General features: G+C 39.9%; 1 protein-coding gene across 1 annotated transcript; it reads right to left on the reverse strand.

The window, feature by feature from the left end:
• Nucleotides 1-703: 703 nt before the first annotated feature.
• Nucleotides 704-15,766, reverse strand: cdhr5a (cadherin-related family member 5a). The gene is made up of 14 exons (XM_077620658.1): nucleotides 15,538-15,766; nucleotides 12,902-13,074; nucleotides 11,613-11,675; nucleotides 11,455-11,544; nucleotides 10,953-11,039; nucleotides 9,450-9,554; nucleotides 9,181-9,366; nucleotides 8,854-8,944; nucleotides 6,401-6,498; nucleotides 6,111-6,317; nucleotides 4,433-4,546; nucleotides 4,263-4,329; nucleotides 3,926-4,086; nucleotides 704-1,755 (listed from the first exon to the last, which is right to left on the reverse strand). The coding sequence occupies exons 1-14, from the start codon at nucleotides 15,704-15,706 to the stop codon at nucleotides 1,174-1,176; spliced, it is 2,193 nt and encodes a 730-aa protein (XP_077476784.1). The 5' UTR covers nucleotides 15,707-15,766; the 3' UTR covers nucleotides 704-1,173.
• Nucleotides 15,767-15,836: the final 70 nt, after the last annotated feature.

Genomic DNA, 15,836 nt, shown 5'->3' on the forward strand with positions numbered 1-15,836 from the left:
TTTATTTGAGTGTGAATTTGGGAATGTCTAATGGCGAACCTAACCGGTATTGATACTTAAGGCTGTGTTATTTTAGTTTTTTCATCCTTCTAAAAAAAATGCAACAACGTCAACAATTTAGTGTATTTCTGTAGTGCTGTCTGTACATTTGTGGGGAGAAAAGTGGCTGAAATATAACAGTGGGGGGCTTTCCAATTCAAGGAGAGAAAACAGTCATTACTTTGGATGAAATGTTTGTTCTTTTTAACAGTACTTTTCTAATAAGAGATGTGTTGGATGAAAACAATGAAAGTAGCATTCCCATTTTAAATCAACAGTATTTGTTAACTCAAACAAACAATGTTATTTATGTAGATTTTCCTAAAATGTTTGTAATACAGCAGAAGTAACTGGTACTTTACCAAACTGTTTTATGTACTATCAGACATTTTTCTTTTCTTAATACCTGTGTGATTGTCTTTGGATGTTCTTTTCTTCTCTATAACAAGATGTCACAGTTTAGTTCACTTGGCAAATGTTAAAACTTCCACACCTAAAAATTATTACTGACGATTAAGCATGAAGTAGTCAGCATAAGATACAAAAGGTATGTTTTTCAGCTAGTGTTAATAAAATCAATAATCTATATTTATTTATGTATATGTATATATATATATACATATACATATACATATACATATACATATACATATACATATACATATACATACATACACACACATATTAGTCATTATTTTAAAGACAAAATTCCTGAAAACTCACAGTAACAAATACAGTAATCCCTCGATTATCGCAGTGAATGTAGACCAGACATGGCCGCGATAAATGAAAACCCGCGTAGTAGGGTCCCCCCTATTTAAAAAAAAAAAATTTTTTTTACTTCAGTGCTGAGTCATAATAGCAAGCAGAGGACAGGGGAGTGGCTTCCGCTTGCAAATTTGAGCGTGCATTTTCACATTTTTATGAACTAAAAAAATGTAATTAACAAAAAAATTTTCTCCCAGAAAAAAAATGCGATGTAGTGAAGCCGCCATAATCAAGGGATTACTGTATATATCGTTTTGGTCCTTCAACTCTGAAGTTAAAGGTTGTTGTAGATGTCTTCTCAGACTGAACTGTTCAGACCTTGATGAAGCATCCAAAAGTGGCCCCCAACTTAAAATGACAGCTCTGTCAGCCTGTCTGCTCAACACCTTCCTTCTCCTTGTCTGGTGTGGCTTTATCATGTTCCTCTTCATCTCTGGTCTCCTTGCTGTGACTATCCCGTCCAACAACAGTGTCTGCGCATGGGCTTGTAGAGTCTTTGACAACTCCCTCCATCACCAATTCCTCTTCCAACTGCTCCTGTGTCTCCTCCTCCACCCGACCCACAGAGTCTGGGATGATTTCCACCTCAATGTCCGAGGTGTCCTCGACCTCCTTGAACCACACCGTCTTTAGCCCCTCCTTCCTCCTCTGCTTGGCCAGAATGGCCCTTGAGCTGTAATCATCTCCATCTCCCCTTCCTCTTCTGGAAGGTCTTATCGAAGGACTCCCTTTGGGTGAATGGTTTGTGAAGACACCGCAGGAGGAGCAACGGCGGTTGCGTCTCCCCAGCGGCATAACTCGGCCCCCGGGAAAGGTGCTCCGTCTGGGAAGGGCATTCTTCCAGCGCCCACGGCCTCCGTCAGACTCATTCAGGAAGCCGTCATTGGTGTACTGCAGGGAGTCTCTGTGACCTGTATTTGACTGCGTGGATTTCAGACAGTCCAAGCACTAAAAGTAGTGGAAAGACAAGAGAGCATTAACCCATGGGAGCAACTGCATTTAAAAATTGAAGCCAGCCTCCACATTGCACATCTACCACTGCTAAACTCATTTAAAGAGTTTTAATTTAATTTATAAGAGCCAAATGATAGGACGTGTATCAATGTCAATGGCACTGAAAAGGTTAATAGACAGCATGACAACATGGCTTGATAGTGTGTTTGAGGTTACTTTTAAGATTTTTTTTGACACTCAATTTTACCAGTTGTTTGGCCCTTGCATCCTTCAACTTTTCTGAAAGTGGCCCCATATTTATTTTTTGTTTTTTGGTGACACCTCTGATATTGGCACGTGTTTGGCTTTGGTTTATGTGAACGAAAATATCAAAAGTTTGAGATAGAAACAGGTGAAATATATTTGTGGCAAATGAGGCACCTTAAATGCCACTTTATCGGTTCACTGCAACCCATTTTACTGTATTTTTTAAGACTAGAAATCTCACCATCCAAAAATAAATGCGCAATTAAAAGCAATTGAAAACTAAAACAAATATTTTCAACTTTTCAGTTTAGCTGTTGACAAAAAGACGTCGACACACAACGAACATCAACATTCATTTTCTGAACCAGTTATCCTCAGAAGGATTGCGAGGGTGCTGGAGCTAATACAGCCCCCAGGCGTGGGAGACCCTGAATCGGTGGCCTGCCAATCGCAGGTCACAAGGAGATGGACAAGAATTTCCACGCTCAAACCTAGTGTCACTAGGCTAGTCGGAAGTTAGAGTGTTCAACCAGCCTACCCTGCATGTTTTTGGGATGTGGGAGGAAACCGGAATACCTGGAAAAACCCCCACACAAGAACATGCAAATTCCACACAGTCAGGCCGGGCCAGGGATCGTACCCTCAACGCCAGAACTGTGAGGCCGACGCTCTAACCTGTCAACCTAAGACTACATAGATCTGTATGACTGGCTACAAAAATCCTTGTGACACACAAAATACACTTTTAAATCAATAATGTAATCACGAAATAATAGAATGTGCATAATAATGTTTGAAAAAAACTATTACGTATATATGATTGGCATTGTACTCTGAAACTGCCTTCCTTTCCAAGTTCAAATGTTCCTCATCTGGCTTGCTTATAGAGCAAACAGGTCCACTGAGGATGCTATTGCCATTGCTCTTCATACAGCACTGAGCCACCTGGAACACCATGGGAACTACGTGAGGATGCTCTTCATTGACTATAGCTCAGCCTTCAACACCATAAAACCGGACATTCTGACTGACAAACTCTCCCACCTTGGACTATCCTCTTCAATCTGCTGCTGGATAAAGAACTTCTTGACCAACCGACCACAGACTGTTAGACTTGGCCCCCACCTCTCTTCCTCCATTACACTGAGCACTGGCTCCCCTCAAGGCTGTGTACTGAGTCCTCTTCTGTACTCTCTGTACACATACGACTGTACACCCACCCACCAGTCTAACGCCATCATCAAATTCGCTGACGACACCCCTGTGGTCGGACTCATCTCAGGAGGGGATGAGTCGGCCTACAGAGATGAGGTCAACAAATTGTCTTCCTGGTGCTCGGTGAACAATCTCACACTGAACACCACGAAAACTAAAGAAATAATCCTGGACTTTCGCAAACACGGCACAGATCTGGCCCCACTCCTCATAAATGGAGTATGTGAAGACAGGGTCGAGTCCTTTAAATTCCTGGGGGTCCACGTCACGGATAAGCTCTCATGGTCTACAAACATCACGTTGTGAATGAATGTTGTGATATACTTGGACCGGAAGTGGGGGATTTACAAAAGTAAAGGAAGCTCTTCAAGACAGTCTATAAGGTATTGTAGTCTAAGACTAATTGGATAACTTCATTCATCCCGTATTCGGGAAATTTCTTGGGTGCCATCATTGCACATACCGAAGCGAGTTTGTGGAAAAGCAAAGCGAAGTTAGATAAGTCTGGCAAAATACGGCAAAAGTGATGAAAAAAAACCATTGGCAAAAACTTGTGAATCCGTATGACTTTAGCACTCCGGCCGTAGTGTTAATTTTTCTCTCACAAATCCATATGACATAAGGAAAATCCTTATGGAATGACAGGTATGCCTCATGTAAGAACATGTGCTACACTGTAAAACTGACAGCTCGAAACACTGACCTGGCACATTTTGTCCATGCTGGAGTTTCCCTTCCACAAGCGGGAAATCAAGAAACCAATTACAATGAGGCAGAGGACCAGTAAAGCCGCCATAACCAGCCCGAGCAGAGCCATGTCCCCTGCACGGTAGCCGAAGTTAGAAGGGGACGGCAAGGCATCCGCTGCAGAGAAGATCGTGCCAGAAAGATGTAGATGTAAAATTTGTACATACATATGGCGAAATGACAAAGTCCACGATAGCATATTGCCACAACTTGTGTGTTAGATCTTTTCCAAATGTATTTAATCTGTTGATAGTTCTTGTTTTTTTCTGTGGACGAAGCAGTAATGTTCCTACCAGGTATAACCTGTACAGAGAGGGTGGCTGTACCAAACTCTCCCGTTGATGAGTCGACTGCTCTAAGCTGATTTCAAAAGAATGAAAGGGGAGCACATTACACTTTGTAAATAATCTCAATATATTTCGTATTCATTGTTGCTGCAGCCTCTCATGGGCATGCTGTTTACCTGTAATGCAAATGACTCCGTCTTGACAACTCGCTTCAGAATCACAAAACCGTCTGAGGTCACATTGACGTAGCTGCTGTACTGCACTTCATATTTTAAATCTGGATTCACACCCTAAAATACAAAAGACCATTTAGTTCATTTGTTTATACCGGTGGGCAGCCCGGAGGGCGAGTGGGTAGCGCGTCGGCTTCACATTTCTGGGGTCGAAGGTCCTCACTGTGTGGAGTTTGCATGTTCTCCCTGGGCTTCCGTGGTTTTTCTCGGGGTAATCCGATTTCCTCCCACATCCCAAAAACATGCATGTGGGCTGTTCGAATACTCTAAATTGCCCCTAGGTATGAGTATGAGTGTGAATGGTTGTCCATCTTCTCGTACCCTGCGATTGGCTGGCCACCAGTTCAGGGTGTCCCCCACCTGGTTCCCGAAGTCAGCTGGGATAGGCTCCAGCACCCCCTGCAACCCTTGTCAGGATAAGCGATTCAGAAACTGAATGGTTATTCCAGTAATTATTTTTGTAACTGATCCAAACCACAGCATTGACTGGAATTATTACACATTAAAATTAAGGAAAATTGCTTTGGTAAGATTATATTGAATAATTATACCATTTGAAAGTAGGTTTAATACCATTTCAATTCTTTCACTTCCGTTGATGGCAATGGATATCAAATCCATTTGATTTGGGATGAGTGGCAGATTGGACGTCTATCATCGTCAATGGAAGTGTATTAATGAAATACAATTAATAATTGTATGCACATTTTTTTTACCCTTACAGCACACCTAACCATTTCACCTGGGATAGGCAAATAAAAGTTTGTTTGTTCGCCCACCCACCCAGTCGAAGTGGATTGGCACTGAAAGATAAAAATTCACAAGTTCTCCCAGGATAAGTGAATTGGACATCTATCATCATCAATGGTATGTAATGAGTTAACTATTGTGAGAAATACAAAATCTAATTTGGAGTCTTAAGGCCGTAACCAGCATGTATTTTATGTTTGATTCATTTTAATATCATGAATTTAGCTTTTATTCATTAGTTTCCAAACCGCTTTATCCTCACAAGGGTTGCAAGGGGTGCTGGAGCCTATCCCAGCTGACTTTGGGCACGAGGCGGGGGGGACACCCTGAATTGGTGGCCAGCCAATCGCAGGGCACGAGAAGACGGACAACCATTCACGCTCATACTCATACCTAGGGGCAATTTAGAGTATTCGAACAGCCCACATGCATGTTTTTGGGATGGCCGCAGCTTTTGTTCATATTATACGAAAATATATTTATAATATTTATGAAAATATAAAATATTATAAAACATACAATACTGATGACAAATTTAAAAAATTGTAATAATTGCTAATATTTAACTTGTTTAACGATCCAAAATAGTGCTATAAAGGGAAAGCCCTTTAAAGGGCAAGTCATTTTTGCCAGCATCAGAATGACATAGATTGAGGAGCTAGCTATTCATGACAATGACCTGGTCTAGATATCATGGATGCATCACAACTATACAACAATGGAATTATTGTGTGTACTCTATTAAGTCTGTCTGGGTAATCTTGCGCTAATAGGCTGAAAGGATTGAAAATAATAGTCGATTCAAAGCAAAACTCTCGACCTGGCTGTGTTACATTTAAAAACCTTTTGTGCAAAAGACGTGAAAACCTACTGCAGCAAAGTCCTCATCTCGTGCTCGGACTCGAAAGGGTCTGTTGGTACTGTGGTCTCTTAAGATCATACTCTCGGGGATGGAGTTGCTGTAGATGAAGCCCTCATAACGCTCCTTCTCAAAGTGTGGAGGGTTCCTGCTCTTCTTGGTTACATCAAAGGTTACCTGCGTCACGGCAAACTGATCCCTGTTTGTAACTTGTGATGCCTGGTTTTCAAATCACAGCAAGAAAACTACTATAAATAAAGTAGAAAGAGAACGACACATGGTGCAATGTAATGGTGTGTTACCAGAACAGTGAGAGTTATTGGGCCGACAATGTCCACAGCTTTTGTCATGCTTATATTTCCTGTATCCTCATCTATTTGGAATATATTTCCTTCATTCCCTGTATTGGAAAAAAAAGTATATTCTTAAAAGTATATAACGCACACCCTCAAACATGATTTGATCACTGATACAATCTACAGTATTTCAAATCAACTTGAACTGATGGATGAACTATATTTTTGAACATGGCAATAATGAATGAAATAATGAAAGTACATGTTTAAAACTTGACAATTTATCTTTGACTTTCAGGGGTTTTTATTTATTTGAATTCCAAAAGATGGAGCATTTACACATTTTTGCTATTTAACATTGTCTACTTCATTTTTGTTGTTGTTTCATTGTCAAATTGAAAATATTTCTTTAATGGATATCACTTTGGAATTTTGTAGATCACATTTGGCATTGTCGCAAAATGTCCTAATTTAAGACTTGGGCCTATAATATTTTTTTTTACATTTTCCCACATTCCCCCTTGTCTTAGAGGTCGTGTCGTGAGAGTTTTTCCCAAGAGACATCAGGGTCTATCTTCTTGTTTTGGCATAATTAAGCAATACTTGGCTTGGTTTGATCTATATTTTAAGACCGCCCAGACAGTTGGAGTCTCAAGATCTCACCCGCTTTCTTCTTTTTGTTGACGACACGATGTAAAATTGCTTCTCTGTTATTTGTGGATGGATTAGAATGAAATTTGGTTGCTAAAACTAAAGACTGGGGCGGGACATTAAATATTTTATTTTGGAAATTTATTATTATTATTGTCATTATTATTATTATTATTATTGTTGTTGTTATTATTATTATTATTGTTATTATTATTATTATATAAATATTTTGAAATATCTTACATATTACATTGCTCTTATGACTGACTTTATTCAAACTTGTCATGAATACAAACAATTCCCGAAGACATGATTGACTGTGGAAAGAAGTTTGTCAATATGGACATGTAATATTCATAGGTAAACAGATTATTCGGGTTTTGAGAAATTACATGTCTAGTATGTTAGTATGTCAGTAAGTTCATCATAAAAATAAAAATAAAACACAATTAAAGGAATAGTAATCGTTTTGATCACGTGCAAAATGGCAGAAATAATCTTGTTTAAGAATTTTTTCACCAATTTCCGTAATAACAGCCAATATTTCGAAGTAGGCAAAATTGTTTTGAGCAAACATTTTATAAATACTGGAAGTGGTTTAGCCAATCAAATTCAAGTATTTCAGATAGTCTGCCGTTGCTCATGACGCCAGATAAACCCAAATTTTGCTTGGCTATTGGGGTGTTTTTTTATTTTTTATAAGTGAGCAGTGCCAGCCAACAGTGTGCAGAAACATCGGAATATTTGTCATTGATATGTAACGGTATGAAATTTATCATTTAATCAATTTTAACATTTATGATCTTTCTCCTCCCAATAAAGACGAAAGATGGCTCAATAAGCCCGCAGCCATTCTGGAAACTTATTTTTAAATACTTCTAATTGATTCATATGTTTAATTGTTTTCCCGCACCCGATAATAAAGTGGTTTTCCGCTTGACTTTGGTGTGGGCAGTCTGGGTTCGATTCCTATTCGGTGGGGTTGTAAGAGAGTGTCTGTTTCATTGTGCCCTGCGATTGGCTGGCAACCAATTCAGGGAGTGCCCCGCCTGCTGTCTGTGATTGGCTGGAATAGGCTCCAGCATCCCCGCGACCTTTGTGGGGAGAAGCGGTACTGGAGATGAATGAATGAAAACTATTTTTCCTAATGTTATGATATATGGGATTTAGATATCTGTTTTTTTTTCAGATTATTTGGTTTAAAATTTGAAAGCCCTGAAAAACTAGAAGAATCTGACCAAGCAATTAAGGCTATTAAATATTGTAATTGTGATTTTTGCATGACAATTCTTGATCAGGTTTTGGTGATCCTCCGCTTTTAAATCCTAAACCAAATACCCAAACAGAAAAGAAAATGAACATAAATGTTACTCCCTTACATCATTGAACATACATGCACACAAAAAATGAATAGATGTTAAGTATTTTAAAATAGGGATATACTTTTCAATCACACTGTACATTATTTGAAAATAGACTTATCACTCAAACCGAAGAACTTCAATCGCCATTTAATTTTGCCTCATGGCCCAAAATTGATAAACCAACACCCTGTACTGGTGTTCCAAAATCCTGGTTGACAGTCCATAAGTTACCTCCAGCACAAAGGAGTTTGGAAGTCTTTGACGTTAATTTACTCCCAAAACGTCAAATACAAGGCGTGTCATTTTTTCCCCATGTTATCTATCATAAGTCCCAGAAATTTCTGATTTGCAAATTTTGAATTTCTGAGCAATTCTTTCACGTGAAAGTCATTTTACCGTGACGATTAGTATTACTTTAAGCAAATTCAAGCAGGAAAATGGAACCTCTCAAAATCCGGTAACCAATCTGTTCACTCCGGTTCTTGTCTCCGTCTCTTGCAAAAACAGGGCCAGGTTCCAACGTCAGTGGTCCTTCCTGTGGATTCAAATTCTATTCTTATGATACAACTATCCTTTGTTTTAACTTTCTCCATGATGAGCATTTGTGATGTCAAAAAAAATCATGTATTAAGTGGGTCTGCATCAAATTAAAGTAAGCACAAAATGTTCTTTAACACATCAACGTGAAAACGTGGTGAAATGTGATCGTGCATGTGTGAGTGCAGATTTTATAATTGGAGGCAAAAATAAGCAGCTGTGGTGTGGACTCACCTCCTTCTCCGTCAGATTGACTTTGCCTCTATAGCCGGTGCTCACACACAGCTTGGCAAGCCCTAAATTAGTCCTTACACATGGCTGGAACCATGGCGGCCGGTTATCTACGTCCTTCACATTCACTGCGATGGTGGCCACGGATGTGAAGAAAGGCTCATTGGAGGCGGAATCATTGAATGTGTCCTGCAAAGTTTCAAACCAAGGTTCATGGAAAAGAAGCCTTAATCTAAAGGTTATAGGAACAGCACTATGATGACATACTGTACCTGTACGTGTAAAACCAGTGAGATTTTCTGTACAACATCGAAGTCTATTACACTTTTCACAAGTAACTTTGGCGTGTTGATATTCTCCAGACGGAAGTATTTATCCTAAATAAATTAAAAAAAAAAAAAACTGAAGAATATTGGGTATTGTGAAGAAGCACAGAGAATAATCTAGCACAGCGGTCCCCAACCTCGTCCTATTTTCTTGCGGACCGGCGTATGGGGAGGCCGTCAACTTAAGGAAAATAAGGGGTTCACGGACGACGTCCACGACGGATAAAAAGCAAGTCCCAAGAATAATAGCAATTAATTATTATTATTACAACAACCTTTCTCATTTCAAGTAAGAGGGCGAGATTCAAAACATTAATATTTATTTCTCTGACGGACCGGCAGCAGGTGGTTCATGGACCGGTAATGGTCCACGGACCGGTGGTTGGGGACCGCTGATCTAGTGTAGCCAATGGCGCATCCTTATAATAAATATGAATTAAAAAAATAAAATATTAAATAAAATAACTAAAATCTCATCTCATCTCATCTCATTTCATTTCATTTCATTTTCTGAACCGCTTTAAACTCATTAGGGTCGCGGGGGTGCTGGAGCCAATCCCAGCTGTCTCCGGGCCAGAGGCGGGGGAAACCCTGAATCGGTGACCAGCCAATCGCAGGGCACAAAAAGACAGACAACCATTTATAGTCACACCCGTACCTAGGGACAATTTAGAGTGTCCAATCAGCCTACCATGCATGTTTTTGGAATGTGGGAGCGCATCGGCCTCAAAGCTCTGGGGTCCTGGGTTCAAATCCAGGCTGGTCCACCTGTGTGGAGTTTGCATGCTCTCCCTGGGCCTGCGTGGGTTTTCTCCGGGTACTCTGGTTTCCTCCCACATTCCAAAAACATGCATGGGAGGCTGATTGGACACTCTAAATTGCCCCTAGGTTGTGAAAGGTTGTCCGTCTCCTCATGCCCTGAGATCGACTGGCCACCGATTCAGGGTTTTTCCCGCCTCTGGCCCGAAGTCAGCTGGGATAGGCACCCCCTGCGACACTAGTGAGGAAAAAGCGGTTCAGAAAATGAATGAATGATCGCATGAGTTTTGGCCATTTTCATCCTGAATTTCTAGAGTACCAGAGCGTTTATTTGAACGCTGCTTTGCTACTTGCAGAGATTTCTCCAAGTTCTTTGAATATTAAAGATGATAGTATGAGCTGCAGATCATGAATTCCTTGTATTTTTTTATTTAGAAACTATCAAACCCTATGACTTTTATTCCACACACATTTGATTACAAAGTGGTGATCCTTGCCCAAAACTTGCATGCGTCAAACTCAGAATGAGAGATTATTTGCGAGACAAAAAGAATTAATAATGCTTTGATACTTATATCTTGAATTTTTACATTAGGCAATTAAATATGGGTTGAATAGAATTTATTCTCCGTTTCTATTCATGTTTCACAGAGCATTCCAAGTTCTCTAAATTTTAAATCAAGGTCTTACCATTGCTGCCTCTAAACGATAAAACAGTGGTTCAGAATCAACATCAGTAGCTTCTATCAGTCCAACACTGGAATTGATAGGAGTCAGCTGTAAGATCAAAAACTTCACATTAAAATGTATGAATCCTAACATAATTTTTGGACTATAAATTGCACCAGACAAATAATGCACATTGAAGAGGGAAAAATATATATTCATATATAAAGTCGAACTTTTGGGAGGCCAATTTTTATTTGACCAGAAACCAAAAACAAACATGCTTTAGAGTAACAATATTAAAATGGAGAAAAATGCGATAAATTAGCAACTATTATTAAAATAACTTTTTCAGATAACTATAACATAAAAAAACAACAACAACATAACAGTCTGGCATGGCAAAAAACACTTTAATCTCACTTGAGTATTAGTCGCAGACCCAGCCAAACTTTTATGAAAATATGTCGGATTTATAGTCTGGATAATTCGGTAATTCAGAATATTGAATGGTTCTCCAGCTCACCTCGTCTATGTCCAGAATGTAGTGATTCTGAGCAAAATTTGGGGGGTTATCGTTCACATTTTCCACCAACACTTCTACCGACTCATTGACCTTATAAAGAGTATAAAATGATAATTAATTCAAGTGACATTGATTATACCAGATTATATTATACTTACAGATTTGGATCCTGGTCTGCTGCATTGAACCCATACCACCAGAGCTGCTCCCTTGGGTAAAGCCTTCCAAATATTCAACAATTTTAATATGATGCAAGTACAGAAAGTAGGAGAAAAAATAGGAACAAAATACTTTTTGTTTTATGTGTACTTATCTCTTCATAATATTAAATCTGCAAATTTAGACTACACAAAAAACATGTAAAATGAGAATGAGTGTACACTGTGGGATTGTTTATTAACAATGATATATAAAGTTTTATTTTTGCTTGCCGAAGTCAGATTGTATTACAGTGGTACCTCGAGATATGAGCTTACTTCGTTCCGGGACTGTGCTCATATGTCGAATTACTCGTAACTCAAATGAACGTTTCCCATAGAAATGAACTAAAAACAAATTAATTTGTTCCAACCCTCTGAAAAAACAAACAAAACAGGATATTGGATTGGAAAAACATTTTTATTTGTTCTAATTCGCCATCTAGTAACAAGGTAACACATTATTAGTGGTTTAATAGTACTTAAATGTGTTTATTGATACTAAAATTCGAACAGATTTTGCAGGGGGGTGAGAGAGAGAGACGGACAAAGAGAGAAGGGGGGACTTTTTGCACGGCAACGCGCTCGTAACATAACAAACAAATTTAAATGAACTTGGATTACGATGCAGACACACTCAAAAATAAATTTAATCTAACTTTACACCAAACTTAATTCTAGTTTTGTTTTACATTTTTATACCTTTCTTCTCCCGGGTGGGCTCTATTTGCCCCGCCTCCACCCTGACTTTCAGATGCAACCTATCGAGGGTTGTTTGCGTTTGTCTTCCCTTCAAAATATTCCCAAAATGATGCACACAAATGTCCTCACAATAGGATAACGCACAACCACCACCAACCAGAAGTAGTATATACTCCTCTCGTATTAGTGATCGCTCCGCCATTCACACTGACTAACAGGGGAAAAAAAACCACTGAAAAAAATGCAAGGCTCCGCCCAGTGCTCGTAGAGACATTACACGAGGGAGTTGCGATGAGACAGACAGTGTCCATGATGTTCTTATGAGCAGCCTCTCGCGCCCGCTGTATGCTCGTATATCAAAATTTGTCTCGTATCTCAAGATTAATATTTGTCCGAAATTTTACTCGTATCTCAAATTGCTCGTATGTCGGGGCACTCGTATGTCGAGGTATCACTGTATTTAGATGATAAAATTCTCAATTAACCAAATTAACAGACATCAGAAACCTTTACTGCTTATTAGATTTGTTTCATAATAGGTGAATTACCTCATAGTCGAGTTCTTTCTTTACCATCAGGGCTTCGCCTTTCAGGTAAAACATTTCCTCAGGGTTCACCACAACAGTCAGTGTTACATCACTCCCGGAGCTTATTTTAACCACCTGGAGGTCAACGGTATTGTTCTCTGGGACAGCCACAGGCCCAGCAGGCACTGTGCAGACTAAGAGCAGTGTGAAAAATCAGATTTGGTCAGGAAAAGCAATGACCCTGGCACATAGGCCTGGTGACAGAAACCATTAATTCAAATTGAGTGGAGGAAATGAGTCCTGTGACATTTTAGGTAGTTTGTTGTTTCTTTGACTATAGTAGTAGGATACATGTTGTGGTTCTGCTCCACATTCTGTTCACATTGCATAAATGCCCTTCTCCCTTCGTCTACTGGCGGCATGGGTCAGGGAGGGATCGTCTTTTCAGGAGTGAGGCTGATCAGGAATACCCGTGGCTCATTAGTACAGCCACTTAAAGCGCTGCTGTCATCTCGGGAGCTACTTTACTGAATTCAACATATTGGACTTCACGGAGCCCAAACTGTAGTCCCTTTCTTGGCAAAATTCATTTTTAAAAAACACACACAAAATCCAGCCCGATGGAGCGAGTGGTTAGCGCGTCAAGCTCACAGCTGTGGGGTCCTGGGTTCAAATCCATGTCAAGTCCACCTTAGTGGAGTTTGCATGTTCTCCCCGGGCCTGTGTGGGTTTCCTCTGGGTACTCCGGTTTCCTCCCACATTCCAAAAACATGCATGGTAGCCTGATTGGACACTCTAAAATTACCCCTAGGTATGGGTGTGAGTGTGCATGGTCTCTGATTCAGGGTGTCCCCTGCCTCTGGCCCGGAGTCACCTGAGATAAGCTCCAGCAACCCCCGTGACCCTAATGAGGATGAGGCGGTTCAGAAAATGAGATGACATGAGACAAAACCCAGTTTTAATACGATTTCGGTGTTTGCCAGGAAGACAGTCTCTTACTGGAAGTGGTGTAAGCAAAGGTGGGCTTTGTCGCATGTAGTGCCTTCATGCGTTTAGTTTTTTTGCTGTGTTGGTGGACAATGTTTTAGAATCTAAAACGTCTTAAATGGGCCACCTGATGGTCCAGTGGTTCTTCCGCCTGACTTTGGTGCGGGCAGTCTGGGTTCAATTCCCACTCGGTGGCAGTGTGATTGTGACTGTGAGTGGTTATCTGTCTCTCTGTGTGACCTACGATTAACTGGCGACCAGTCTATGGTATAGTCTACATTTTGCCCGAACACAGCTGGGTTAGGCTCCAGCAACCCCCGCACCCTTTCTAGGATGAGCGGTATGGAAGATACATGAACATCTACATTTGTTCCAAGAAAGTTTTTATGGTGAGAAATGGTTAATATGTGTTGTGTACGAAATAATGGTTAATACGCTATGTTGGAAATTGCCAACATGAACACACTAATATGAGCTCCATTATTTTCTGTCCAACCAAGGATTGAGCTGAGTGGATTGATAGAAGGAAGTGGACCAACTGGTAAGTAGCATATTTTGTTTGTTTGTTTTTGATCAAATAATTTTAATAAAGACTGCTTAGACCAAATGACAAATGACGTGTTGCAAATGAAGAGTTGTTACCAACGACATGGGAACCAAAACAACAAGGCCTTAGTCGGCGTTTGGGTGCCCAAGCCAAAGTTGCCATAAGTGCACGAGTAAAAAAAAATCTGGTCTAAAAATTTTCAGATGATAGGTTATTAGTTTTTTAATAAAAAGTTGACTTCAGGCCAGAGGCAGGGGACACCCTGAACTGGTGGCCAGCCAATCGCAGGGCACAAGGAGACAAACAACCATTCACGCTCACACTCATACCTAAGGGCAATGTAGAGGGTCCAATCAGGCTACCATGCTTTGGAATGTGGGAGGAAACCAGAGTACCCAGATAAAACCCACGCAGGCCCGGGGGAACATGCAAACATAGGTGGACCAACCTGGATTTCAACCCAGATCCCACACTGTGAGGCCGACGAGCTAACCACTCAGCCGCTGGGCCGCCCAACAATGTATTGTTTAAAATATTTTTTTAAAATATTAAGATAGGGACAAGGTCATTTCACAAACAGCACTTTTTGAATGCAAATAATTTTCTATTCTTTATTAGTCTTAGTTATGTTAGTACCCTGACTTTGACCCAATAAAATATGCACCCAATTAAAACCAAAGTGAAGGCAGCACACAAGCCGGAATGTCATCTCCATGGACAACGTTCAGACTTAATGCAGAAATAGAGATTAAAAAGTATTAAAATTATGGCACTAGCTACAATAACTTTACTTACTTAAAATGTAATTATAAATAAATGATTTTTTGTCAAAGTCTATAAGTTTCAAACTGAAATTCTGGGATTTTGAATATGAAGGACATTTTTAAAAAGATGACTTAAAAACAAGGAGAAAATGATTTGCTTATGCTTGCCGGTTTTCATTAAATTAAGACTTTTGATTCTTTGTTAGAAAAAATCAGTGTTTCCCTTTTTTTGTGGTTCAGTGAATTGATTTTGAGATGCCTGTTGGCCAAATAAAATTAGGTGAATAAAAGTTGATCAACATCCTCTTGCAGTCTCCAGCAAAGATGAAGCCCACAATAAATTTAAGAGAACTACTTACGTCTTTGAGCGGAACCAAACTTGCAAAAGCAAAGGGTAATGAGGCATCTCAAGATTACAGTCACAGGTTCTCTTTTCCATTTTTGATCCATGTCCTGATTTACGAAGCACCGACAGATGAAGACACAAGGAGGAAGAGGAGCCCGTGGTACCAGCTGGTACTTCCACATAATGCCCTGTCTGTGTTGCTTGCCGAGTGGGAGTCAACTACAGTTGCAATGTTTGTGACTTCATCTTAGGGGTGCATATTGCATTAAGCGGCTGTCAGCATAGGCCTCCCACAGAAATACTTGCATGTTA

The sequence above is a fragment of the Stigmatopora argus genome, chromosome 2 (genome assembly GCF_051989625.1).
Source record: "Stigmatopora argus isolate UIUO_Sarg chromosome 2, RoL_Sarg_1.0, whole genome shotgun sequence".
Classification (NCBI taxonomy): Eukaryota; Metazoa; Chordata; class Actinopteri; order Syngnathiformes; family Syngnathidae; genus Stigmatopora; species Stigmatopora argus.

Bases quoted from the DNA above. Each gene is read 5' to 3' on its own strand.
- cdhr5a (XM_077620658.1), bottom strand. From the start codon at position 15,706: ATGTGGAAGTACCAGCTGGTACCACGGGCTCCTCTTCCTCCTTGTGTC. The intron at 13,075-15,537 runs GTAAGTAGTTCT...CACTGCTCTTAG, and splicing joins GTTTGGTTCCGCTCAAAGAC to TCTGCACAGTGCCTGCTGGG. The intron at 9,367-9,449 runs GTACAGTATGTC...GAAACTTTGCAG, and splicing joins CACTGGTTTTACACGTACAG to GACACATTCAATGATTCCGC.